The following is a 25997-nucleotide window of genomic DNA, read 5'->3' on the forward strand; positions in this document are numbered from 1 at the left end:
GTTGGGTATTGACACTCTTGAGAGCAGAAGGTCTACAGCTCAATCAGTATTTGTAGGTAAAGTTTTGGTTCAAATTGATTCACCTGAAATTCTTGCCAATCTGTCTGTATATGTACCAGAACGGCCGCTCCGTACAAGAAGTTTCCTACATCTCCCTGCTCGGACAGTTAATTACGGATTACATACCCTATTCGATACTTGGTAGCACGCTTCAACGAGCACTATCACCTCTTCGATAAGGCTTGACAACTACTACATTTCGACAACGGATTGAACGAGTGGTACGCGAGGAAGAACGGGAAGATATTTGATGTTTGTTTGTCGTATTTTTAAAGTTTTAGAATTAAGTTATTCATTGTCTTTCTCTTCACTATGCGTTTCAAATAGTTGATTTTTTTTTTACTTTATATGTTCATTAAGACACAGATGACGGGGTTGGTGGTCTGATGGCTACCGCTTCTGCTTCATATGCAGAAGGTCATGGGTTCAATCCCAGGCCCGTCCCTTTCCTCGTACTTTGTAGTTGTATATATCTCTCACTTGCTTCTATCTTCCATTCTAAATATATCACACTCAAACTATTCGTTCATAGCAAACGCTAGAACCAGAGACGGACAAGAAACCGTTTCCCTAACGCTTGGAAACGCGCACGCCTTCTTACGCCTGATACATAGGCAGTCTGCTAACCACAAAAGCAATCCTATCTGCCATGCCTTTCCCCCAATCCATACACTCCCGCATGAACTGACGTGGATGCAGTGGAATATACGGTCTACGTGGGAGTCAGTTCAATGCATCATCAATTCCTCCCCCTTCCCCTCATTGGTCTGCATTCTGACGTGGCAGGTGCCATTGTTGCCTAAAAATAGAAGATCACCAGCACTTATACACTGAGGATGCCTGTTAGTCCCAAGCAGTCATTCGGTTGGTTCCTTGTGTAAGTGCAGCTGATCTGGCGATACTGGAGTAGCATCCACGGGCGGCCAATCAAGCTATATGTTCATTAAGACACAGAGTTAGATGAATTAACAAATATACAATACAATATTATTTCCCATCCGTTTTTCAATGAATTTCAGTTAAACTTTCAGGGTTGATCACGAAATTCTTCTAGTTTTTGGAATAACCTTCATCGATTAGAAATTTACCGTAATTTTGGATTCATCACGGGGAGTACTGAAATAATCCCACTTAAAGAATCAGTAATCACTTTAATTTTGAGTCTATGGCTTGTGACCAATCAACTTCATGATTTAGCAATCCAAGTCTAAATAAAAACACATAGTTCGGCCGTTTTTGGATGACTTGGCCACATGCTGGGTTGTTCCGAATACCGGTTCACTAATGGAAGTAGCCATTATATTGGCGAATCTGAAACCTGGCTCGCGACATATCCATTTTCATGAAATGGCGAATCAAGTCTAAAGGTGGTTCAAATATATTTGAATGACTTGACCACATGTCGGCTGAGGGAAATGGCCTCTAAACTGTCGGTTCTGGCAACATCAAACTTCATAGATTCCCAAATCAAAGCTAAAGAAGAGTAATTCGAAGATTCTTGGATGACTTGATAACATGCCAGGTTGTTTTGGATACCCTGTTTCCCAGAGAAAGTGGCCATTATATTGGCGGTTCTGAGACCTTATCTTGCGACATATCAAACTTGATGAGGTCAAGAAGAAGTTAAAGTCAAGTCAAAAGAAGAATAGTTCAAGAGGTTGTGGATGACCTGGACACATACACCCGATTCTGTTTTTGCACGGGGGATACCGTGCAAAAAAAGTTTTCAGTTCAAAATTTCAAAAACCGTGCAAAAAAAGTAACACAAAAATCCGTGCAAAACAGAATCGGTTGTACTGGGTTTTTCCGGATAATTACTTCGTCGATGCATGTGGCAAATATGTTGGTGGTTCTAAAACTTAATTTGCGATGTATCAAATATCATGATTTTACAAATCAAGTCCAAAGAAGTGTCAAATCGTTTAAGATTTGTGTCGTGAAATTTAAGCTAAATTTTTACTCCGCAGAGTAACCTTGAATTCGCAGACGAGTTTCTGTCTAGCCTGTAGCTGGAAGAGTCGATATAGGAATTTACTACATCTTATAAACTCTCTAACTTCACAGATAAAAGTATTTAAATTCCAATGTAATGTAAACTGAGGCAAAAAAGAAGGAGGAGGAAATTTCTGGAGGTAATTCTTAGTCAATTCCTACTGATATTTTGTGGCATCATTCATAGAAATATTTTGGACAGATTATGCCGATTTTTCGAAAGAGATTTTTTGCAGAATTGTTCAAGAAATTCGAGCAAAATATTTGTTGGAGTTTCTGCGCGATGAAGCATTTTTCAAGCATCTTCAGTTTCTCCTGCAAACTTTTGCGAATAGCCGAGTCTCTTCGGTGCAAAAAAAAACTACTCAAATTCACAGAATTTTTGCTGTTCAATGTGTTCATTCATTTGTTGTCTTAAAATAAATGAGAAAATTAGAACAATCACATTGGTAGTAACGACAAGAAGTCTCTACTTTAAACGGAAGGTCTTTAGAGTATCTATTTCAACCAAAATGGTCTCTCTTTTTCCTTATTCCTGAATCTTGATGCAGAATTGTGCAGGCTCCAAAGAAACTTTCGGAGACTATAACGGGTGCAGGAAGTGCCTCACCTGTTCATGTGGATTTCTTCAAGAATTCACACATGTTTCCTTCATGAAATCTAAAATTCCTTGAGGGGTTCTCCGAGCAAATCTATTTTTTATAGGATTTTTTCCAGCATTCCATCCATGTATTACTCCTATAGTTTTACTTGCTTAAAAAAGTTTCTCAACAAATTCACATGCAATCTGCAAAACTTCATTTAAGTCTTCACACTCGTTTATACTGCAGCAATTTTTACTATAATTCCTCCGATTATTCCACAAATTTCTATAGACTTTCTGTCCAATGTTTTTCCAGAAATTTATTTAAAAAATCCTGCAGAATACCATCCCGAGATTCGATTGTTTTTTTTATTATCTCAGGAAATAATCTGGGAAATCTTCTAAAATTTCTTTAAGAGTTCAGGAATTATTCCAGCGAACCTTTAGAGTGACTTCAAAATTTATCCAAGTTTTGTCAGAGATTACTACACAAGTTTTTTTTAATACGTCACTGATTTATTTTTCAGAAAAATTTCCTTGGAATTTTCCCTGGAAACATTCCTGGAAGAATTCCTGAAAAAAAAACATTCGTTTTAACCGGGAATCTTAGCGGATGTCCCAGGGAAATCGATGGATGAATCACTGGATCAAATATTGGAGGAGTCATGGCTTTCTTGAAAATTTTTTTTGTAGTATTTTTGGAGGAATTCAGATTATTCCCTCCCCTTGGTTATGCGACCTTGCCGCGATGGGAGGGCATAATCCATTAGCCCATATGATGGAAACCAAAGGCGTAACCTGTAGTGGTGGTATCACATTTTGGCATTTTTTGCTTAAAGCCGCGTCATAATCCATATGGCATAGACGCAATAATATCTCGGATGTGATCCAACGGACATTCTGCGTCGTTGATAGAATTGATGCCCATTTCAAATAATTAATCTATTCGAAGTGGACATTAATACTATTGGTGACGTTCAGTTTGCCTTTTGCTAACCAGAATGATCCGTAGCCACTCTTACTATTAGCTAGTTATACACATCGTTATCATGTACGACGTAGGGAATATTACTCTGAGGAAAATGACTAGTAGATTCACTGAGTAGATATAAGTGGCGACAATCTTATTTTAATATGGTTTTTACATTGCCATAATAAGAAATACCTCTTTTGTAACAGCGGTATAAATAATCTAATATCTAATAAATCTAATTCCAGCTTCATTTTCGCAAAATTTACAAGTAGAAAGTAGGCGTTGTGAAGCATTGCATTTGCCACCGAAAAGTGAATCTTGTAGGAGACTGTTATAGAAGCCTAAGGTAACTTTACTCTTCAATAAGGAATATAAAAATGACTATGGGAAATAAGACGCTGAGATCGATCATTAGGGTACACTTACTAGTTTCGAAAAATTGTTGAACAGACAAGGAAAGCGACTATTTTCTTTAATGATATATGAACGCAATGACCAATAAATACTTTTAACAACAAAAATGAAATTAACTAGAACTACTACTAAACAGCCTAACTTTGTTAAGACTTGACGACAATTGACATTTAAGAGTCTAATCTTACGTAAAAGACAGGAGTAATCAGAATAGCACTTAAATGACAAATTATTCAAAACCATTTCGACTAGACAGTATTAGTAATGACACTACTACACTACTATTTCAAAAATCTGATGGAGCTGCTGATTTTCACAATGTTTCCTTTTCTCAGAAGCAAGGGAATATGGGTATTTAAAAAAACTACCACGTCACAATACTAACAAAAAACAGTGTTCATGTGGGCACCATAGCCTAGTCCGTCTGAGTATTGGTCCTGGTAGAGGGGAAACTTGGCATAAGCCAGACCGAGGGTCAAGTTAAGCTGTCAGGCAGCTCCAACTGAATACCATAAAAAAAAAAAAAATTCTGATTATTTCAGAAATATATTTTAGGGAAATGCAGGTTATTAGAGAAATGTCTGCTCTGATGCTATGAGTAGTCAAACTCTTATCTCCTGACTCCTATTAGATTCCATTTTGTTTTTTGGTCTCTTTTTGATTCTTTTTATATCTCTTTTTGGCAAGAGGTCTTCTGTTTCCTATTTTTAAGGCACTCAGTCGCTACCAGCCCGACGAAAAGTCTCTTAGTCTTGTGGTAAAGGCTGGAATGAAATTGAGCAAAGTGAAGTCAGTGACAAAAACCTAGTTTTGTGATAATCTACTTTGAAGTTTTTTTCAGCAATTTTTCATTCTATGGAAGTCAAAAAACAAACCAGTATTCCAAGATATATGCTATTTTAGGATGAGCGGAAAAGTTACCTGAAAATATCGTTAGGGGCGTTCCATTAATTACGTAAGGGGTTATGGGGGGAGGGGGGGTTTTAGATTCCTTACGCGCCATACAAATTATTTGTAATTTTCTTACAAAAAATCTTACCATGAGGGGAGGGGGGGGGGGTTGGTCTAAAAACCGCCAAAATTGTCTTACGTAATTAATGGACCGCCCCTTAGAACGCTTGGAAACAGAAGAATTTCCTCATGTCAACTCAACTCAAAACGACCGAAATGTCACTAACACTTCTTTGTGTTTTTTGATATAGTAGCTTTCAAATTCCAGCCCAGGGATATATTGGTTCTTAAATTCACTGCACACCAAAAATACTAACGTTTGTCCTACCCATGGTACCGAACGTGGACGCGCCTCTGACTCTAAATAAATGTTCTTGATTTTAGGGGTTCACACTGGTAATAAAAAAAATGCTTTTCTGTACATCTTAACCAAAAGAGCTAAACAACCTGTGCGCAGCAATACAAATTTGCAAAAATGTCACTTTTTTAATCGATAGAGGATTATTCATTTTTTCACTTATTTGTGAAATTGCAACCGCTGTGTGAAGCTTTTTGAGCGTGTAATGTTTCCGTGAGTTTATTTTTGTTTTGTTTTCGGTGCCAAAGTGAAATATGTAGATTCAGAAGTCCAGTGGAAGTTAAACAAGTTAAGTTCGCTTTAGGCATATGCACGAAGCAATCTAGTTAACGGAAATATTCCAGCAGCACCTCGAAGCACACCCGGATGATCCCTGAAGTCACAAGCGGATGATTCCTGAAATTCCTCCTGTGTCGAACGTGACGGCTAGCCTTCAAACATTCCTCCTGTTGAATGTCGATCCGGAAGCGCCACTAGGATTTTCCCGTAATGTCCCGTATGTTTCAATACCGACCACATGCTCGGCGGGTGGCGTCCAGTAGTAGATGTTTTCGAGCGGCGAGGTGCGGCATACGTTGGGATGCCGGCGAAAGAAAAGAGGATTACCGTGAAGGCCCCATACTCTGCGCACTTAAGTCTTTTCAAATTTCAAACAGCTGTAATTAATTGAAAACAAAAAACAATATTCTGAAATTTTGGAAGCAAATACTTATTGATCTTATGTATAAGGAAAAAATATTAAAGCTTCACTAAGTAATGATTTTTATTGCAAATTTTTAATTTTTCTCAAGGGTGTCCATGTTCCTAACTCTGCGCACTGATTTTTGCAATGCTCCTTATTCTGCGCACTCGATAAATTCTTTATAACAGTTGAAGTACTTTACTAATAGCATTACTAGCATTTAAACTCCGAATTTCTCTTCATTTTCTTGCTTCATACGGCTTTACGTCCCCAGTGGAGCGTGGAATGTCTCTAACACAAGTTTACTAAGTGAAGTAAGTCAATTGAATGCCATTAAGTGCAACTCTCAAAACAATCGAAATCATCATATGATTTCCAAAACATGTAATTAACCTAGTTTTCCAAAACCTAAACCAACATACAAAAAGGGTACAAACTATGTCTTTTTGCGTTCACCCTTGGCGTGTAAGGGAAAATAAGCTTTGACTGTTTATGTATTTTCACTAGCAAATATAAAACAAAATTTTCTTTGGTTCGGTTCGGGTCCGGGTTTGGTATCAAATTATTGTCTCGATTCGGGTCAGATCCGGGTTTGAAGACAATAAATAAGAACCTGGTGCTGGTTTGTTATATGTGAAACCCGAACATTTCTACTAAACACGAAGAATAGTTTAAGCGTAAGGGTATATCCATTCTTAATGTAGTGTTCATCACTCAATCGAAAAGTATCGCCGCTCTGTATAAGCGTGACGTAATTAATGAACGATTCCTATTGCAGATCAATAACAGCACTTTATTGGCGTTTCTATGTTGCAAATGCGATTAAACCTCGATGTCCCATTACTCGATATTGACTCATGAAACTATACAAAAAATCAAAATTATTTTATTGCATGGTTAGGGAGCATTTAAAAATTACGTCCATCGTTCACGGGAAGGTGGAGTCTATGAAAATGTGACAATGCATGCATTAGGTACTGTAAAAATTGCGACAGGGGATTGAGGGGACGGAGTGTAGAAATCCTTTAAATATGATGGAGGTCATTTTTTAATCTTCCCTTGCCATGATGGTCCCCTCAAAAAATTTTCCAAAGCATTTCTATTCCATATCTCGATGGTGTCGACAAGTCGATGGTTCCCTTCAATATCGACCTCTGGAGGGTTGATTGTATGTTGAAAATAACGTTTTATAACTGCTGCGCATAGTAAGGGACATAGTTGAAAAATGGTTCCTTACTATGCGCACTTAAGAAGAATAAGAAAATGGAGAGAAAATAAGTTGCACTTTATCAGTGATGATTGCTCGATAAATAAACTAGAGCCTACGTACTAAAAATCGAAAATGTATTCTCTTTAATTTGCTTCAAATGACTTAAGTGATGAGGTACTCCCTTAGCGGTTTTGCTAACGGGCAGTCAATTTGGAAATTTTTCAATATTTTTAAAGCTATTTTATTTTTTTATTAAAGTAACAAACGTAAATTTGTCAAGAAAATTCTTCGTGTGCTTTTTTATTACTATTGTAGCAATATATGAAAAATAAATTTTGAACGAAAATGTAAGTATTTTATCAAATTTTGGTGGATTTTGGTGAAAGTGCGCAGAGTTAGGAGCTGCGCATAGTTAGGGGCCTTCACGGTACTCGGAAGCCTCCGATGTTCCAGATTAACCACTAATCACCCGATGGATAGTGAATGGTGTATAAGTGTACATCGGTAGAAAATATAATGGTACAGTATTAAGTGGACTCATATTAAAGTGTGTAAATAAATTATTTATTTAAATTGCTGAAATGAGAAGAAAAATGAAGAAAATCGTAGCCATAATACAGGTTCCGTAAAATCCAACTAGAAACCAGCTGTGGGAAGAGAATAGGAACAGTCAAATTTATCATTGTGTGTTTTAATTGTACCTTTTATAAGAAACAATGAAACAAGGAAAAAGTGTGTTCACATACTTCCTTGTTTCATTTTCTCTTATTTATTCAATTTGATTCGCATATTCATGTCTTATAATATAATCCCAACATGACAATACAGTATAGTGAAAAAATACGTTAAAGAACCGTAACCTATTAATTACACATACGTTATTTGTTTTACTAATAAATATATGGTTGAACTGTTCCTCAACTGTTTGTCGTATGATGAATTTAGCAAAAAATGGATAATAAAGCTACCGTTTGAAAAATTGTCGATCGAAAATTTTGTTCGAGAAAATCGACGATTCTGAATGGTTACATAACTTAACCGCCTATTCCTCACATTGTTATTTTTCTATTTACTGTTTGCCGAATTGTGAAAACCGTTTTACGTAGGGGTGATATATTGTTATTTAGCAAATTTGCTATGCTCAAATATGCCTCCCTTCAAGCTCGATATCACGCCCCCGTACATAATCGTTAATTTTCGAATCGCAGTTCCCGCGTTGTCTTTAAAATTTGTGTGAGCCGAATTGAAGTCTTACATTTAAAAAGCTACAATTTTTCATTCCCATCATAATGACAAACAAGAAAAAAATGTCAATGCTTGCTGAGAACGTTTTTCCAAGATTTCAGTTCAATGAATTTTTATGGCATGTAGCATTATAGCACGTTTGGCGTGCTTGGCGCACCTTGACGCCTTGAAGGCACAGCTGTGCCGAATGAAGTGCGTAGAGTGACCACCCCCTTGGAATCCTCAGCTACTGTAAAGATGAGATTTACTTAGAAACGTAATCATGATCATAAGCTGAGCCAAATTAGCTCAAACTCTAAAAATTGCTGATGCAGTACAAGTAGCAACCGAAATGTATCACCATTGTTTGACGGAAACATATTCCCAATTCCCTTCAATATCATCCGACCTTGTAACGATACGGATAAGAGCTAATTTGCACTTCCAGAAATTTTCCTTACGATACCTTATGTAATTCTTGAAGGAGATCTTTTAGGGATTCTTACTAGAAATCATTCAAAATTAAATTAAACTAATTGAATTCATCCAGGGATTGATGGCTACAAGAATTTAAACGAGAATTGTATCTAGAAATACAAAAAGTTTTCCAAAGATTTCTTGAGTAAATTGATTAAGGGTTTCTATTAGGAAATGCTACAGCAATGGATCGTTTAAATAACCAAAACAGCCACTATGAAAAGCATAGTTAGCGCCACCGTAATCTTGTGTGTTTGACGGAACCACAGTCCTTTTACAATGTTAAGCCCCATATACGGTGGTGCCCACGGTAAAAAGAAGCAAGGTATTATACTCCGAAAAATGACATTTGGCAGTGACGTCATTCTTATCGCAAATTCGAACGAGTGCAAAAGAAAGCAAGGCTTGCTCTCTTTTACTATCCTGTAAGCCTCATGCTTGGCGATAGGAATGACGACACATGTTTTGATTGAAACCCGTTGTTTGCACGTGGGAATAGCCTACCTTGTTGAGTATACCGTGGGTGGTGCCTTTGTTTGATGCGGTGTCTTTATGCGGTCTATAGGGGGTGCGAGTTGCGGTTTCTAGAGAAACCCTTAGAGATGAAGTAATTCTTGGATGTCCCCTTTTAGATTTTTATGATGAAATCTTAAAGAAGTCATGAACGAAAACCTTGGAGGAATTTCTTAAAAAATGGTTGAAAATTCTTGGGAGATTGTTATTAGAAACAAAAGTAACATTCATGAAGATTACTTTTTATGAATTCTCTTGGTACTAATTGGGATTCGCTTGTATTTGCGCAGAATTCAAAACAGGATTTCTTCAGAATTCTTAACATGGTTGGCTTAGGTTGCTGGTTATCATTTGAATAGAATTTCTTGTTAGACGAACTTCAGAATCCTGAGCTTTATATTTTCAAGTCCTTAGCTAAAAATATGTCTCCGTCACTATTCAACTAAACGGAATAGATCAACCGTCAAGCTCCATGACAGCTTACTGCCATCCACGTTAATAATTTTTATAGCGGAAATGCACAATTTACCACTGAAACCGTCACAAGTTCTCTCCCCTCGATCGCAACCAAAATTTAGCCATCACAATATACGGGTGTGGACTTCACAAATCAGCACACGGCAACAGACACCGACTTTTTCGGAACGAAATATGTCACCTCATCATTGCGCATTGTATATTTTCCGTTTCGTATCGTTGTTTTCGCGGTTAAATCATTCCGAAGGGGGAGCCACTTCCACCACAGACAAACGGACGTCATACGATCATCATTGTCCATTGGTTGACCTGTTCAACGGTCGATTTAAACATATGGTAGGTGGTCAATCCACTACCCGCAGCGCTAGCATCGTCTTTGTTCGTGTTTGACGTATACACACTATCGCCATCTGTTGGCGGTTCGGCCAAACACACCATTTTTAGCATTGGGCGATTTGTTCTAAGTGTCACATCTATTTGTCTGTGGCTTCCATGTTGAGGCTCCGCAATATCCGAAGCGCGATGGGGTTGCTCCAATTCTGGCTGCTTCGGGTCAGTAGTCGCCGTAGATATTCAATCTCAGTTGGCGTTGGTTATGGTGGGTGCGCGGGGCCTAACTCTGCGCTTACTGCGATTGATGCAGTCAAAGCTAAATTGAAATAAATCGTACTATTCTCATTTTCTGCCGACGAAATCCGCTGGCGGGTTCTGTATATGAGGTGCTCCAACTGCAGACGGTCGGGTTATCTGCTGGTTCCATTAGTAGGGAGTGCACAGAGCGGTGTGTTTGTGTTGCTTACTGATATGTACTCAACTCACCATGCCGAAGCCAAAGGGGGTTCCACGATATGCCATCCGATCGTTTCGGAACGGATTTGGTCCGAGTGATTTATGATCTTTGAATGAGCTGCGCGGCGGAAGGCAGGAATTTAGCTGGAATAGATTGAACCATTTTGGCTTCCTAAGATTTGCGCGGACCAGAATTTGGTTGGGAACCATGCCACGGAACGGATGGATGGATTTATGACGTATAATAAATGAGCTCTATTACGCACCGCTACGCGGTCGGATATTGAAGGGAATTGGGAATGTGTTTCCGTCAATGCTAGTCTATGTGACTTGATACTTTTTTTGCATTTTCTCATCGTAATAGGCTGGTTTTGCGTCACACCAATTTGTGATGAAACGGCCTACCCTCATGCACTGAATTATTCAGAGTTGTGAAAGGTTTTATGCAACTCTTTAGAGTTTTACAAAATTGCTAAAATTGTCGTTATAGGTTAGTTGAATTATTCCAAGGAACATTGATCCTGTATCTGCTCAAAATCTACCAACGGATGTAGAATCAGAAGCTAGTTGACTGAGTCTTTGAGAAATCCAAAGCAACTCGATGGAGGCCCTCGGATATTAAATTGGCAACTCCCAAAACAGAACTAAAAATTATTATTTTTCAGAACCGTTATGGACCAGTGCTGAAAAATAGCATTTTATTCAACTATGCAAACCTCTTTCGATAAAGATATGACTCAAGCTGTAAAAATCATCATTCGTAAACTACTACTCCAAGCCCAGAATGTTGAGCAAATCCTGCTCAAATTTATGAAAATTGGGCTCTGCGCAAAAACCTTCCTCTCTTTTACACTCTTTCACAAAATTAGTGAAAAACAAGGTCAATGAAAGTTAAAATTCCATACAAAATCAAAACAGTGTAGTGCTGAAACATAAGTCCTGTTCGGAAATCCGAGCAAATATTGATCATATTTGTGTAAGCAATTTCTGCTCAGAACTTTGAGCAAATCCAGTTGAGAATTTCTAAGGTTCTCAATCCTGCTGAGTATGTGAATGCTTTCGAGTATATATCGTTCACCGATCTGGGCATAAATATAAATATAAATGGGCCCATAAACAGTAGTTCTGAATTAGCATTGGAACACGACGGAACAAAATGAAACAATGATTGATCGTTAGCCTAAAGGAATATCTTTCAGGTGGAAGTTGGTTGGTTTGCCACTTACCATGGTATTTTGAGACGAAAATGGCTATTTATTTTTTTTAACTGAAATCCTTAAATACTTTAAAAGATGATGAGCTAGTAAGCTGGTGTCTTCTAGAAAGACAATGTTTTTTCGATTGTTGACAACTTTCTAGAATATAATTTTTTGCGTAAACCATTTTATAAAAAGTTTTTCTAAAAAATCTGTTATTGTATGTATTTATGTCACTCTTAAACAAACGTTTGTGCAAAGATAAAAGAATCAAATATCATTATCTACAACTTTCCAAAAGGCAGCTACTTGATTTGAGCTAAAATTTAAAAACATATTTTTGAACTGCACTGCTAGGTGGATAGATCACAAATATTTTTATATCAAATTGAAGCTTATGAGATACCCTCCAACTATTGAAAACTAAAAAACAAAAAAATAACGCTTGTTTTTCGAACTCTGAGCCAGTGTGGGATGGGAATGGATGTGGATTTGATTAGCCTAGTCTTAAGCGCCAATACTCGCTCTTGGAGTACCATGCTGAATGCTCTGAGAACATTCTGAACTCTAATCCAATATTGCTTGGAATCGTATGCTCAGGACTCTATGCAATATTAGATAAAAGTTCAGTATGTTCTCAGAATTCAGTATTTAGCATGGTACTCCTAGACTTCTGAGCTAATCCTGCTCAAAATGCAGAGCAAATTAATATCAGGATTCTTTGCAATTTATGTTAATGCCTCTGTACTAAAGCTTTCAGAATAATAAAAAATGGTTCAGATATCTAAGCAAATCCAGTCAAAAATTCCTAATACTGCTCAGGATTCATAAAAACTTGCTTAGAAGTCTGAACAAAATTTGTTTAAAAGTCTTAACAAATCGTGTTATAATTGCTTGAAAATTATATTCAGTATTTGGACATTCCATGTTTATCAAATCCTACTCAGCAATTCTGTGGTTCTAAATGCATCCTGCTGTGGAGACCTAGCAAATCGTGTTCCTAAACATGATAAGTAAATATGATTCAATATTGTTATGTTTATTTGGGACGAATTTAGCTTCAAATACGATCATAGTTCTGACCAATCTGTAAGTGAAGCCTATAAGCATGTCTTGCAAAGGATACATACTAAATCACGCTAAGAATTCCAAGTGAATCAATTACATTATTATATGCTTACTCGAATCAAACGTTAAATTCAATCGTTTTTTACGTATTGGAGGTATTGGAGCAATTCCTACTCTAGGTTCTGGGCAACTCAGGCTTTGAATTTAATTTAATTTAATTCTTCCCCTGTATTTTGAGCAAATCCTGTGTATAATTTTGAACATTTTTTCTTACAATTCAGAGAAAATCTGATTCTTGGTAGTTTTCTTTTTAGCAAAACCTAATCAATTTTCGTTCATTGTTTCGAGGGAACCCTGCTTAGGATTTATAGCAAATTTTTATCATAAAACCAACATAAACCAAATAAGGGCAACTTCATCGGTGGTCTATTTTGTAATTTAAATTTGTACCAAAAATGGACGTGTAGACCAGTAAAAATAGATCTACTCGAATGTGATTAGCAAAACCAAACAAATAGTATATTGAACTAGCAGTGTTGTAAAGCTTATTGCCAGAAGCTAGAATTTACTGTGCTGCCGTTTGTTTGTGTTTCTTTTGAAAACTTGAAAATGTTTGATATTTTGAGGAAATGTTTATAGTTCTTGTAAAAAGCGAAATTGAAGCTGAATCCCTGGAGGAATTTCTGTGGAAGTGCACCATCGTTATGCGTGTATAACTTTTTTGTCCGTGAGTAAAAATTGATGAAAATCTGGGTATAACTAGATTGGAGTGTATTGTTTACATGTGCAAAATTTCATAACAATCGGTTCAGTGATTGTTGAGATGACATCGAAACAAGAAGAAAATCGCCGGAGAATTTTGCACGCCGTCATGGAAAATCCAACTGCGAGCTGGATCTGAAGACAACTGGGAATCATCCATACAACTGTCTCTCGGGAGGTAAAATCTTTTAAGGAGTCCCAGACGACCGAGCAGCGGGCTGGAAGTGGAAGAAAATCGAAGACAGCTGATCCTGTGAAGGCCCGGAAGGAGTTGGATTATTTCAAGCGTAATCTGAACCTTTCAAAGTGTTCCAACTGGTTCGTTCAGCAAATCATGAAACGAGGTGGGCTTCGTGTATTCAAGGTTCGGAAGGCACCGACCCGGCGTTATCAACAAAACACGGCGGCCAAATCCCGCGCAAGGAAGCTGTATCGAGAGTGGTTAACGAAACCGAAATATGTAGTTGTGGATGACGAAACCTATATCAAGGCAGACCGCAGATCAAAGCAGATACCGGGGCTGGAGTTCTACGTTGCCAAATCACGGTTTGATGTTCCGGAAGACGTAAGGAAGACAAAAAATAACCAATTCGCCAATAACCCAAAAATACTTGCCAATGCGGTAAACCGAACGTCCAAGGTGTCCGAGCTGGAATTGAAGAAAGCATGGATTAAAGTGACCAAAAAGATTAGCTCCACCATTGCACAAAATGTAATGAGGGGTCTTAATGGGAAAGATGCGGGCTTTCAGCGAAGGAAAGGACATTGAATAAAGTAATTATGCCGAAACATAACTCTGAAATTTTCAAGAAAATCCGACTTGAACAAATTTTTCTTTGTTTTTGCTTTTGTCTGGTGCATTTTTTATTCGAGTTCAGGCCTTACCAGAGGAATGCTTTTTGGAAAATATCGTGAAATTAACGAAGGAGTTCCTGGCGGAACAGATGCATGAACTCCTGGAGAAACCTCTAGCGGACTTAGGAATTCTTGGTGTCTTATCGTAAGATTTTCGGACAAATTGCGACTTAGGAGACCTAAGTCTTGAAGGAAGTCTTAGAAAATTCTTGAGGCTGAAAATTTTGGAGGACTTCCGAAATTCACGGAGGATTGAAGGAATTTATGGAAGGACTCCTGACGGAATTTGCGGAGGAGCTCCCGGAGAAATTTCTGGAGAATTCTCGGAAAGATTCCTGGAGAAAGGCTGGCTGGATTTTTGGAGGAACTGTGGTAGAATTCTTGGGGCCCAGATAGCCGTAGCGGTAAACGCGAAGCTATTCAACAAGACCAAGCTGAGGATCGTGGGTTCGAATCCCACCGGTCGAGGATCCTTTCGGGTTGGAAATTTTCTCGACTTCCCTGAGCATAGAGTATCTTCGTACCTGCCACACGATATACGAATGCAAAAATGGTCAATTGGCAGAGAAAGCTCTCAGTTAATAATTGTGGAAGTGCTCATAAGAACACTAAGCTGAGAAGCAGGCTCTGTCCCAGTTGGGACGTTACGCCAGAAAGAAAGAAGAAGTGGTAGAAATCTTAGTGGAACTGAAAGCGAGATTCTTGAAAGGGGGAAATTCCTAAAGAAACTACAGGGGAATTCCTGGAGGAACTCCGGAGAAATGTCGGAGGAATTTCCGGTAGAGTTCTCGAATGAACTTCGAAGGAGTACTTGGATGAACTCCAAACTAATTTTCGGAGGAATTCGCTGCAAAGTTTCGAAAGACGGAACTCCGAAAGTATTCTCGGTGGAGCTCCGGACACTTTTCCGGAAGAACTGCTGACAGATTCCCGGTGGAACTCCGGAGAAACTTCGGAGGAATCATGGAGGAACTTCGAAGGAATTCCTGGAGGAACTCTGGAGACATTTCTGGTGGATCTCCAAAGGAATTCCTGGAGGAAATCCGAGGAATTTCGAGGAATTTTTGGATGAACTTCGAAAGAATTGTTGGAGGGTCCATAGAGGAAGTCCAAAGAAATTCCCGGTGCAGCTTCGAAGGAATTTACGGCAAAAATTTTGGAGTATTTCCCGGAGGCACTCTAAACGAATTTTCAGAGAAAGTCTTGGAGAAACTCCGAAGGAATTCCTGGAGGAACTCCGAAGGAATTCCTGGAGGAACTCCAAAGGAATTCCTGGAAGAACACCGAAGGAGTTCCTGGAAAAACTCCCGAAGAATTGCTGGAAGAACCCTGGAGAAAATCTGAAGGAATTACCGGTGAAGAACTCCGAAGAAATTCCACGAAGAGCTCTGAAGAGATTCTTGTATGATCTCGAAAGGAATTCCTAGAAGAACTCCGAACGATTTACTGGAGGAACTGCGAAATATTTTTCAGATAAATTCCGGGGAAATTCTTGAAGAAACTCCGAAAGAATTCCTGAAGGATCCATGGAGTAAATCCCGTAGAATTCCAGGTGCAGATCCAAAGGAATTTCAGGCAAAACTTTTGAAAGAATTCCTGTAAAATTTTTAAAGGAACTCCGAAAAATACCTGGAGAAAAATTCCGAGAAAATTCCTGGAGAAGCTCTGAAGGAATTAATGAAGAAACTCCGAAGCAAATGCAGGAAGAACTCTGAAGAAATTATTTGAGGAATGCTTGGAGTAACTCTGAAGAAATTCTCACAGGAACTCTGGAGGAATTCCCGGAGGAGTTCTGGAGGATTTCTTGGACGACGTGTGGAGGAATTACTGGAGGAACTCTGAAAAAAAAAATCTTGGAGAAAGCCTGGAGCAACTCTGAAGGAACTCTTAAAGAATTCTTGGAGGAACTTTGGAAAAATGACTTCGAAGAATTCTGGAGGAATTCTTAAAAGATCTGTGAAAAAATTCCAAAAGGAACCATGAAGGAAATCCAAACGATACCTTGTGGAATTCTGGAGGAACTTCGAAGGAAATGCTAAAAACAATCCGGGAGAATTAAGTAAATAAAAAAAAACAACAAAATGAAAAAGGCTGTAGTAATTCTCATAGAGGAGGGGGTTCTGGAAGAATTCCTAGAAAAACTCCGAAGGAATTCTTGGAGGAACTCCCGATGAATTGCTGGAGGAACTATGTAGAAAATCTGAAGAAATTACCGGTGGAGCATCGAAGAACTTCCCGGAGGAGGTCTGAAGGAATTGCTGGAGGATATCTAAACAAAAATCCTAGAAGAACTCTGCAGGATTCGCAGGAGGAACTCCAAGGCAATTGCTTGAGGAACTCCGGACAAATTCCTGGCGAAACTATGGAGAACATCCGGTGGTATTCCCGATGGAGCTCTAAACAAACTACCGAGGATTTGTTGGATCAAATCTAGAGGTATGGTTGGAGGAACTCCGGAAGAATTGATGGAAGAACTTCGGAGCAATTCTCGGTGGAACTCCGGAGGAACTTCCGAGGAAATGCTGGATGAAATCCAGAGGAATTGCTGGAGGAACTCCGGTAGAATTTCTGGAAGAAAGGTATTCCCGGAGGGACTCTGGAAGAACTCCGGAGGAATTCTAGGATAAACTCTTGAGAAATTCCCGTAGGAACTCCGGAGGGTATCTCGGAGGAATTCTGTAGGGTTTCCCGGAGTAAATCAAGAGAAATTTTCGAAGTAACTCCAGAAGAATTGCTAGTAGAACTTAGGAGAATTTCCGAGGAATTACTGGAAGAATTTTGAAGAATTCCCGGAGAAACTCCGATAAAACTCCTGGAGGAACTATGGCGGAAATCAGATGGAATTCTCAGTGAAGCTCCAATGGAATTTCGGGAGGAAATCTGAAGTAAATCCATGAGGAACTGTGAAGAAATTCTTGAAGAACCTCCAAAGGAGATCCTGGAGCTGTTCCGAAAGATTTGCTGGAGAAACAGTGGAATATTTTTTAGAAAAACTTTGGAGAAATTCCTAAAGAAACTATGGAGGAAATCCTGAAGGAACTCTGAAGAAATTTTTGGTGGATCTCCGAAGGAATTTCTGTAGGAACTTCGAGAAATTTATGGATGAACTTAGAAAGAATTCCTGGAGGATCCATAGAGGAAGTCCGAAGAAATTCCCGGTGCAGCTGCGAAGGAATTTCCGGCAAAACAATTTGAAAGAATTCGTGTAGATTTTCTAGAGGAACTCCCAAAGATGTTCCGGAAAAAATCCGAGAGAATTCCTGGAAAAACTTCGAATGAATTCCTGAAGAAACTCCGATGCAAATGCTGGAAGAACAATATAAAAATTCTTGGAAAACGGTTCTATCCCGTTAGGCCGAAAGGGTCATTAGACCGAATGCCGTTAGGCCGAAAATGATGGCCGATAGTTCTGATAGATCGTGAGGCGCATGAATTTTAAGATCGAATGAGTTGTGAGTATTTAGGTCAATAATTTGAATAATAAGCCCACAATATCTACTGTCAAATATAACTAGAAAGAACAACCATTGTTTAAAGTAAGGAAGAACCACGCCTTAAATGGTCATCAGTATTTTTCGCCTTAAATGGTCTAATGTTATTTCGGCCTAACGACATTCGGCCCCTTATGGCGTTCGGTCTAACGGCCTGTACCCTGCAAATATTTGCATTATTTGCTGTAACAGTTAAACATATTTGTTTGATGATCTGCACCAAAATTGCATAATCCAAGCTTGATGTAGTCCTTGATGTATCTTTAGAACGCCGAAATATTATTCAGTCCTATTTGTTTGAAATACACAAGGGTTTCAGGATAACTCTAGTATTGTGAGTTTTTGTTAGTTGACAATATAAGTTATAGAAGATCGAGTGCCTGCTCGATCACTTTATTTGTAGAAATCTATACAAAAGATCTTATTCTTTCAAGTATTAGCAAAGTACAACAATTTGTAAGCTTATGTGTATTTTGATCGTTACAACGACATTTTGTAATTTGATTGTTTTTAATCATAAAGGACTTAAATCCTTCACCATACTCTTCAAATTACAAGAAAAAATCTTGAACGGTTCTCCGAACGAGTCCTGATCAAGTTTCTTTTTGAAAACTTCTCACAATCCCTGCAAAACATAGGATTCTAGAAGGAATTGTCAATAATTCTTTTAGATCATACTAACGCCACCTCTTTGTTTTTTTTTCCAGAATCATAACCTCTAAATACTTACTCAGATGAACCCATCCACCGCCAGAAACCAATGAAGAAGCTAAAGCAACAAAGCAAAAAACACACCAAAAACGTCCAACAACAACCTCCGTCGTCGTACGGCAATCCGTCCAGCAGCAATGTTCCCATCCCTGTATGCTGTCAACTTCCGGCCGCCGGATGCCCTGGCTGCTACCCCCATTATTCGCCGAACCCTACCGCCACCTGCCAACTATCCTACGTGGGAGCGAGCACCGGTGGGTCATGTTCTTGTCGGCAGCAAGTGTACCAGAATTCCTACCGGAGTGACCGATCCTCAACGGCATCCACTTCGGCCATCTCCAAGCCGACCAACATCGTGGCAACGATGGAACTGTTCGAACCGCGTGCTTCCACGTCCGGTGGTCACGTGCACCATCATCAGGACTACTCCTACGCCTACTACGAACCGGGAGTGGCCTTGCGCCACTCCAACGTTCCGTCTTACATGTTCGATCCTTCGGGGAGTAGTCCTTCCGGACAGGTTCGTCCGTCCGGCGGAAGTAGCTCAATGCGAGCTCTGATGGCTCTGGGAAGCAATGGCCAGCGGAATCGGCTGTACGGAGGGCGTCGGAACGTGGGACGTTTCCCCGGATCGCCCTGTGAAAACATCTACGAGGAGATAATCCACGAGGAAAACGAGCAGACGGCGGTGGCGGGGCCTTCCTCCAGTGGCCGGTTGTCGTTGATGTCCCTGAATCAAAGCGTGATCGTGGAGGAAGAGTTTCGGCAGGTTCAGAACTGTCACCGGAAGGTTCTGGGCGAGTTGAACCTATCCGTAGAGGCCATGCTGATGCCTGTGGGGAATGGTGGAGGGCGGGGGCAGGACGATGATTACCAGCGGGGCGTGGTCAGTTATAGGCGCAAATCGTATGGGACGCCCAGTACGGACTTGGACAGTGGGTTCTCCGGAAGTAGCGGAAGTGCGAGCTACATTGGGAACCTAAGAGCGCGGAAGACGGAAGCGAGAATGTTATCGCTTCAGCAGCAGAGTCATCATCAGTCGATGATGCTGTTCGAGGGATTGGGGCAGCAGGAGGACACTCGGAGTATATCCAGCTGCAATTCGATGGACCGATCTAGTGGGGGAGGATCCGTGAGGGCACTGTGTAGTAAGGGGAAGAACTTGAGCAAGTTGTTTAGTGGGAGTACGCGATCGCTGAAGAAAATGCTGGAATCGAGTGAGGGATCGTCCCGGAAGGGGATCCATTCGACGCCCAGTTCGCCGACATTCGTCAAATCGAACAAGGTCGGGTTTTGGTCCAAGAAGAGCTGGACCAAGAAGCTGTCGTCAAACGGAGCGCTGCATCGAAGCTTTGAAGGTGAGTAGTAGGCTATTTTTTTTTCGTAGCGATCTAAGCAAGCGTTGACGACCGTCAATTGTTTTGTGTAGTGTACGATCTAATTTTAACATATTTCCAACACCATTTGAGTGCTAAGTAGGAAGTGGTCGATTTGCGCGCGTTCTCTACGATCGGATCCATCCTAGTAGATTGACGTTGTCGTCGTTGAGCTCCACCATTCCGCGTGCGAGGGGTGTGAGATTTATGGCGCGTTTGATATGGTCGGAATTGTACGCTGGATGGAAATGATAATAACGGAAATTTGACCCTATGTGCGACTGTGATGATCGCTATGTTTCGCACATCACTCGGGGTCTTGCCATGTCAGCGGTTCATATCGCTGTTTGTTCGAGGGAGGCAACGATATGATATGATCATTTCCAGCTGTCTGAGCGAGTTCGTTGGCAGATAATTTTTGAGTTATGTGTGAAGCTTTGCTAGGTGTGAATTTGTTTCAGTGTTGAAAATAAATTAATCACAACCTGCTGAGATTGCAAGCTTTCTTTTCCAAAGAAATATTTTATTCGATGCACACATATCAAGCACATACCAGTTCAAGAACCTTTCCGGTACAAGACGAGATGCAAAAGGGCACCATACTCCGACACTAAACCGCAAATATTACACAACGCAAAGTGGTCAATTTGGGCCAATCTATCTAGTTCCGGTAGCTGACCATATGCCGACACAGCATACCTACCTACCCAACTGCGAACTAAATCTGATGCTCTAGGTGGTCACCTAATTTAATCAATCATCATCCGTTCGTTTTCGTTGTGGTTTGGAGTCGGATGTGGAAGAGAAATACGTTTGCTCCCTTCAAACTTGGGAAGGAGATGGAAGGTATTCATTACCGGAATTATCGGTCTCTGGTTGCGACTTGTTTGTTATTATCATTAGAGACTTGACTTGAGACTTTGTTTGTTATTATCATTAAAATTATTTGAATTAAATATTCCTGTCAGATAGCGTTATTTTAATTAATGTCTTCTGAAGTCAATGGCATTAAAATACGATTTCGATCGTTCGCCAAATTATTCCATTACAGTCAAACCTCCATGATATTTGAAGGGACCATCCACTCATGGAAATATCAAGTAATGGAACAGAATTCTTTGAAAAACTGTTTGAGGAGACTGTCATAGTAACCATGAAATTTCGTTTAGTATGGTTACATGTGTCGATATCGAGTAATGGAACATTGTATCTTGGATGGTTTTACTGTACAAGCTTAATTGTCATTTCTGGCAAACAAACATTGTGGTTTCCATTAGCTTTGTAATACTTTATCCCCTTTAGCTGCTATAAAGTTCCGCTCTGTACTTTATCCGAACTATCTATTTTTTAACAACATGACAAACAGCAAAAAAGCTGTTTTTCCTATCCACGGATCAAATCAAAGATGACTCCCAGGTATTTTTTCTATAATACTGATATCAAACATACTTCCTGTGGTGATTGTGCAGATGCAGAGGTATTCTCGGTCTTTGAACTCGGCGGTTAACCCGGAACGTCTAGTCTCATCTTGTTTGTCGAGCTAGGGTAATTTGTTCTGCTAATTCAAGGATTCACCGTACAGTTCGCCAGTCCCGAGACTACACTTGAAGTCAGAACAACAATCAACAATGACTGATAAATACTGGCAATCGAGGACTCACGTAAATGCTGATTATTGTTTAAAAAATCTTAGCTTGATTTGGGTTTTCTGCTACCTACACTCAAAATAATCCAAACGTCATTGTTGCGTGAAAACGTACGTGGATTACAGGTAGCACTGAATGAACGCATGAACAATTGAACCTCATCATTGGTCGAAGGGACATTTGGTCGAATGGACGTTTCGTCGAAAGATTTTTTTAGCTTTGCTTGAAATATCGATTGGTTCAATAGATGTAAAAAAACTAAATTTTTGTTCAATGGATGATGTGAAGTTTATTTCAGGTGAATTTATTTTTCATCGGAATTCAATACCGCATCTAACTACATGATAATTATTATCTACGCTTTACAACGTGGTTAGTATATGTACTAGCGTCTCCAGAAGCTTGGAAAAGTGTTTTTTTTTTTAATTTCTCTTTTCATTTTTTTTGTGCGTTGTGCCTCTCTTGCCCCACTCTTCCTCCACCAGCGCGCGGCAAATTGAGTGATGTCCGTTGACGCCACCCTCCTAAAATTTGGCGATCGCGAAATTGCGGACAGCAACTTATCTGCATGCGAAAAAAATTCTGCAAAAATAAGTGCTTACAAAATTTTGATTTCTGGATTCAGTTCAAAACGAACCGTTCCTTAGACGTTTTGGAAGCTCTACAATTGTTCTCAACTGATATTGATTCTTCTTATCGATAAGGAAGATTCCTAATATCTTCAGTATGCTGCAGTAATTGAACATCAAAAACATCTCTTCACATGATTGCAGTTTAACGCAATAGTCAATAATGATCACTTGACAAGACCATAGTAGTAACATTTGTAAGGTTTCCTTTTAAATCACCCGGAAAATAGAAATCAGATTCCACTACTAACTGAATTTTAAAATCTTTGAAAGAATTCATAAAAGGGATCCTCAAAATGACATCAGGATGGCAGGTCACAAATAAAATGCTGAGGTCGTTCCAGTTTTAACTATTCGAAATTGTTCTGTTACTTCAACTGAGCATGCATCCCGAAATCAATCCAACGTTGTTATAACGGTCCATTGGCAGATGTTTTCATCTGAAGTGTTGCAACTTATGTCATATTCAACAACCCAAAACAAGACCTATTGCGAGTTCTGTTTTATATCCTTACATATATAAACAATGTTAGGGACCCAGATAGCCGTAGCGGTAAACGCGCAGCTATTCAGCAAGACCAAGCTGAGGGTCGTGGGTTCGAATCCCACCGGTCGAGGATCTTTTCGGGTTGGAAATTTTCTCGACATCCCAGCAGGGCATAGAGTATCTTCGTACCTGCCACACGATATACACATGCAAAAATGGTCAATTGGCAAAGAAACCTCTCAGTAAATAACTGTGGAAGTGCTCATAAGAACACTAAACTGAGAAGCAGGCTTTGTCCCAGTTGGGACGTAACGCCAGAAAGAAGAAGAAGATAGACAATGTTCGGTTTGAGAGGATTCCGAGGAGGAAATTTGAGAGAATTAAGAGCTGGAATCCTAAGAAGATTTCAAACTGAAATCCTGAGAGAATTAGAAAAACGAAATCTAGAGAGGATTCTGAAACAAGAATCCTGTGAGGATTCATGAATAGGATTCCTGTGAGGATTCTTAAACATAAGTTTATAGAGCATTCCTAAAGGAAAATTAGAGGAAATCCTAAAAGAATTTTGGAAAATGCTAAGAAAATTCTGAAAAGATATCCTAAGAAGCTTCTGCAAAGAAATCCAGAAAGTATTTAGAACAAAAAATCCAAGAGGGATCAATCTTGGGAGGACAATCTGGGAGGATTTATGAGAATCCTAAGTGAATTCTATAGGGGAACCATAAGATGCTTCCTTATACAGTAAGGACCCGATTTTGTCAGCCCCTCGGTGAATTTTGGGCTGACAAAATGGGGAACCTGACAAAATCGGGTCATTTTATTTTGTTCCTGTTTTTCAAATTTTTATGTGTTACATGGTTACATTGACTTTTAAGAGGGCGATGAAAATGGGCGTAGCCAGTTTTTTTTATCAGGGGTTCCCCCTCTCTTATATTGGTAGTATCGATTTTTAACACTTAATAAAAGGCATTGTCATTGCCCCCTCTGGCTACGCCCATGCGTGCATGACATCAAACATCATCGTCAATTTGAATGTAAACGTGGTAAAACATGACGATAACAATTTTTTTTACAAATTTTAAATAGGCTGACAAAATCGGGTCAAAAAGCTGACAAAATCGGGGGTAGACAAAATCGGGGGCAGACATAATCGGGGGCTGACAAAATCGGGTCAGTACTGTAGTAATTATTAGAGGATTTCATATGGGAATCCAGAGAAAATTCCAAGAATTTGGATAGATTTCTCAACAGAAACTCTGAGAGATTTCCAAACAGCAAAGAAAAAAAAATTCTGATTTCTAATCAGGAATTCAGAAGATTTTGAACGGGAATCAAATCGTGTGAGGGTTCTCATACTGAATCCTGAGAAGATTACAAACAGGAAACATAAGAGGATTCCCAACCAGAATCCCAAGAGTATTACATGAATCTCGATATAATTCACAAAGCAATCAAAACGCCTATCCAGAATCTCAAAGAAACTTTGCAAAGCTTCCCAAATAAATTTCGAAACGCTTCCCAAATAAACTTTGCAAACCTTCTCAAGCAAGCTTGCAAAAGTTTCCCAAAGTAGTCTTGAAAAGCTTTCCAATGGAGTTTGAAAAAGAATTTCAAAAAGCTTGGTAAAGCTCCCCAAAAAAGCTTGAAAAAGTTTCCCAAAGATGCTTGGAGGAGCATCCCAGAGATGCTTTGAAATGCTTTGCAAGTTTGGAAAAGCTTCCAAAGATGCTTGTAAAAGCTTCCAAATAGAGCATAGAAAAGCTACCCAAAAAAGCTTGAAAAAAGGTTACAAAAAAGCTTAGGAAAGTTTCTCAAATAAGCTTGGAAAAGCTTCTCAAAGAAGCTTGGAAAATCTTTCCAAAGAAGCTTGGAAAAGCATCCCAAAGCATGTAAAAGCTTCCATAAGCTTGGAAAATCTTTCCAAAGAAGCTTGGAAAAGCTTCTGTAAGCTTGGAAAAGCTTTCAAAAGAAGCTTAGAAAAGCTACCCAAAGAAGCTTGGAAAAGTTCTCCAATGAAGCTTGGAAGAGCCCCCTAAACAAGCTTGTAAGTGCTTTCCAAAGAAGCTTGGAAGAGCTTCCCAATTATGTAAGATAAAGCTTTATTAAGAAGCTGGGCGGGGAGCACAGCGAGCGAGGTGGCTTGATCAGGTGCAACAAGATCTGGAGAACGTGGGCCAAAATCGAGGTTGGAGAGACACAGCCTTGGACCGAGTAAATTGGCGTAACATCGTTAACGAGGTTTTATCAAATTAATTGATGTAACACCAACTAAATAAATAAAAAAAATAAGAAGCTGGGAAAAGCTTCCCAAATATGCTTGGAGAAGTTTCCCAAAGATACTTGGAAGAGCCTCTCAAAGAATTTAGAATAGTTTACCAAAGATGTTTGAAAAAGCTTTCGAAAGTAGCTTGGAAAAGTCTCACAAATAAACTTGGAAGACCCTCTCAAAAATCTTGGAGGAGCTTCCCAAAGAAGCAAGGTAAAGCTTCCCAAATAACTTGGAAAAGCTTCCCAAAGATGCTTAGAAAGGCTTTCCAATGAAGCTTGGAAAAGCTTCCGAAAGAAGCAAGGACAAAGTTTCCAAAGAAACCTAGAAAAGAATCCCAAAGGAGCTTGAAAAAGGTTCCATAAAAAGCTTGGAAGAGCTTCCGAAAGAAGCTTGGAAAGCTTCCCTAAGAAGTTTGAAACAGTCTTCCTAAGAAGCTTGGCTTCCCAACTAAGATTGCAAAAGCTTTAATAAGCTTGGAAAAACTTCTCAAAAAAGCTTCGAGAAGCCTCCCAAAGAAGCTTGGGGCAGCTTTCTAAGAAGCTTGGAAAAGCTTCTCAAAGACGCTTGGAAATACACTCCAAATAAGCTTAGAACAGCTTCTTAAAGAAGCTTGGAAAAACATTCCAAAGAAGCTTGAAGCAGCTTCTAAATAAAGCTCGAAATAATCTTAAAAAGAAGCTTGGATAAGATTCTCAGATCCCGGAGAAGCTTGAAAAAGCTTCCCAAAATTGCTTGGAAAAGTTTCCTGAAGAAGCTTGGAAAAGTTTCCCAAAGAAGCTTGCAAAATCTTTCCAAAAAAACTCC

At 39.4% G+C, this 25997-nt stretch overlaps 1 protein-coding gene across 1 annotated transcript in view; it reads left to right on the forward strand.

Moving 5' to 3' along the window:
• LOC5576541 (rho guanine nucleotide exchange factor 10) overlaps positions 1-25997 on the forward strand; it is a 426336-nt gene that overhangs the window by 22008 nt on the left and 378331 nt on the right. The window contains exon 2 of the mRNA XM_021839087.1: positions 18783-20144. Within this exon, the coding sequence (XP_021694779.1) occupies positions 18836-20144 (1309 nt within the window). The 5' untranslated portion in view covers positions 18783-18835. The remainder of the gene's footprint in view (positions 1-18782; positions 20145-25997) is intronic.

This window comes from Aedes aegypti, chromosome 1 (assembly GCF_002204515.2).
Source record: "Aedes aegypti strain LVP_AGWG chromosome 1, AaegL5.0 Primary Assembly, whole genome shotgun sequence".
In the NCBI taxonomy this organism is placed as follows: Eukaryota; Metazoa; Arthropoda; class Insecta; order Diptera; family Culicidae; genus Aedes; species Aedes aegypti.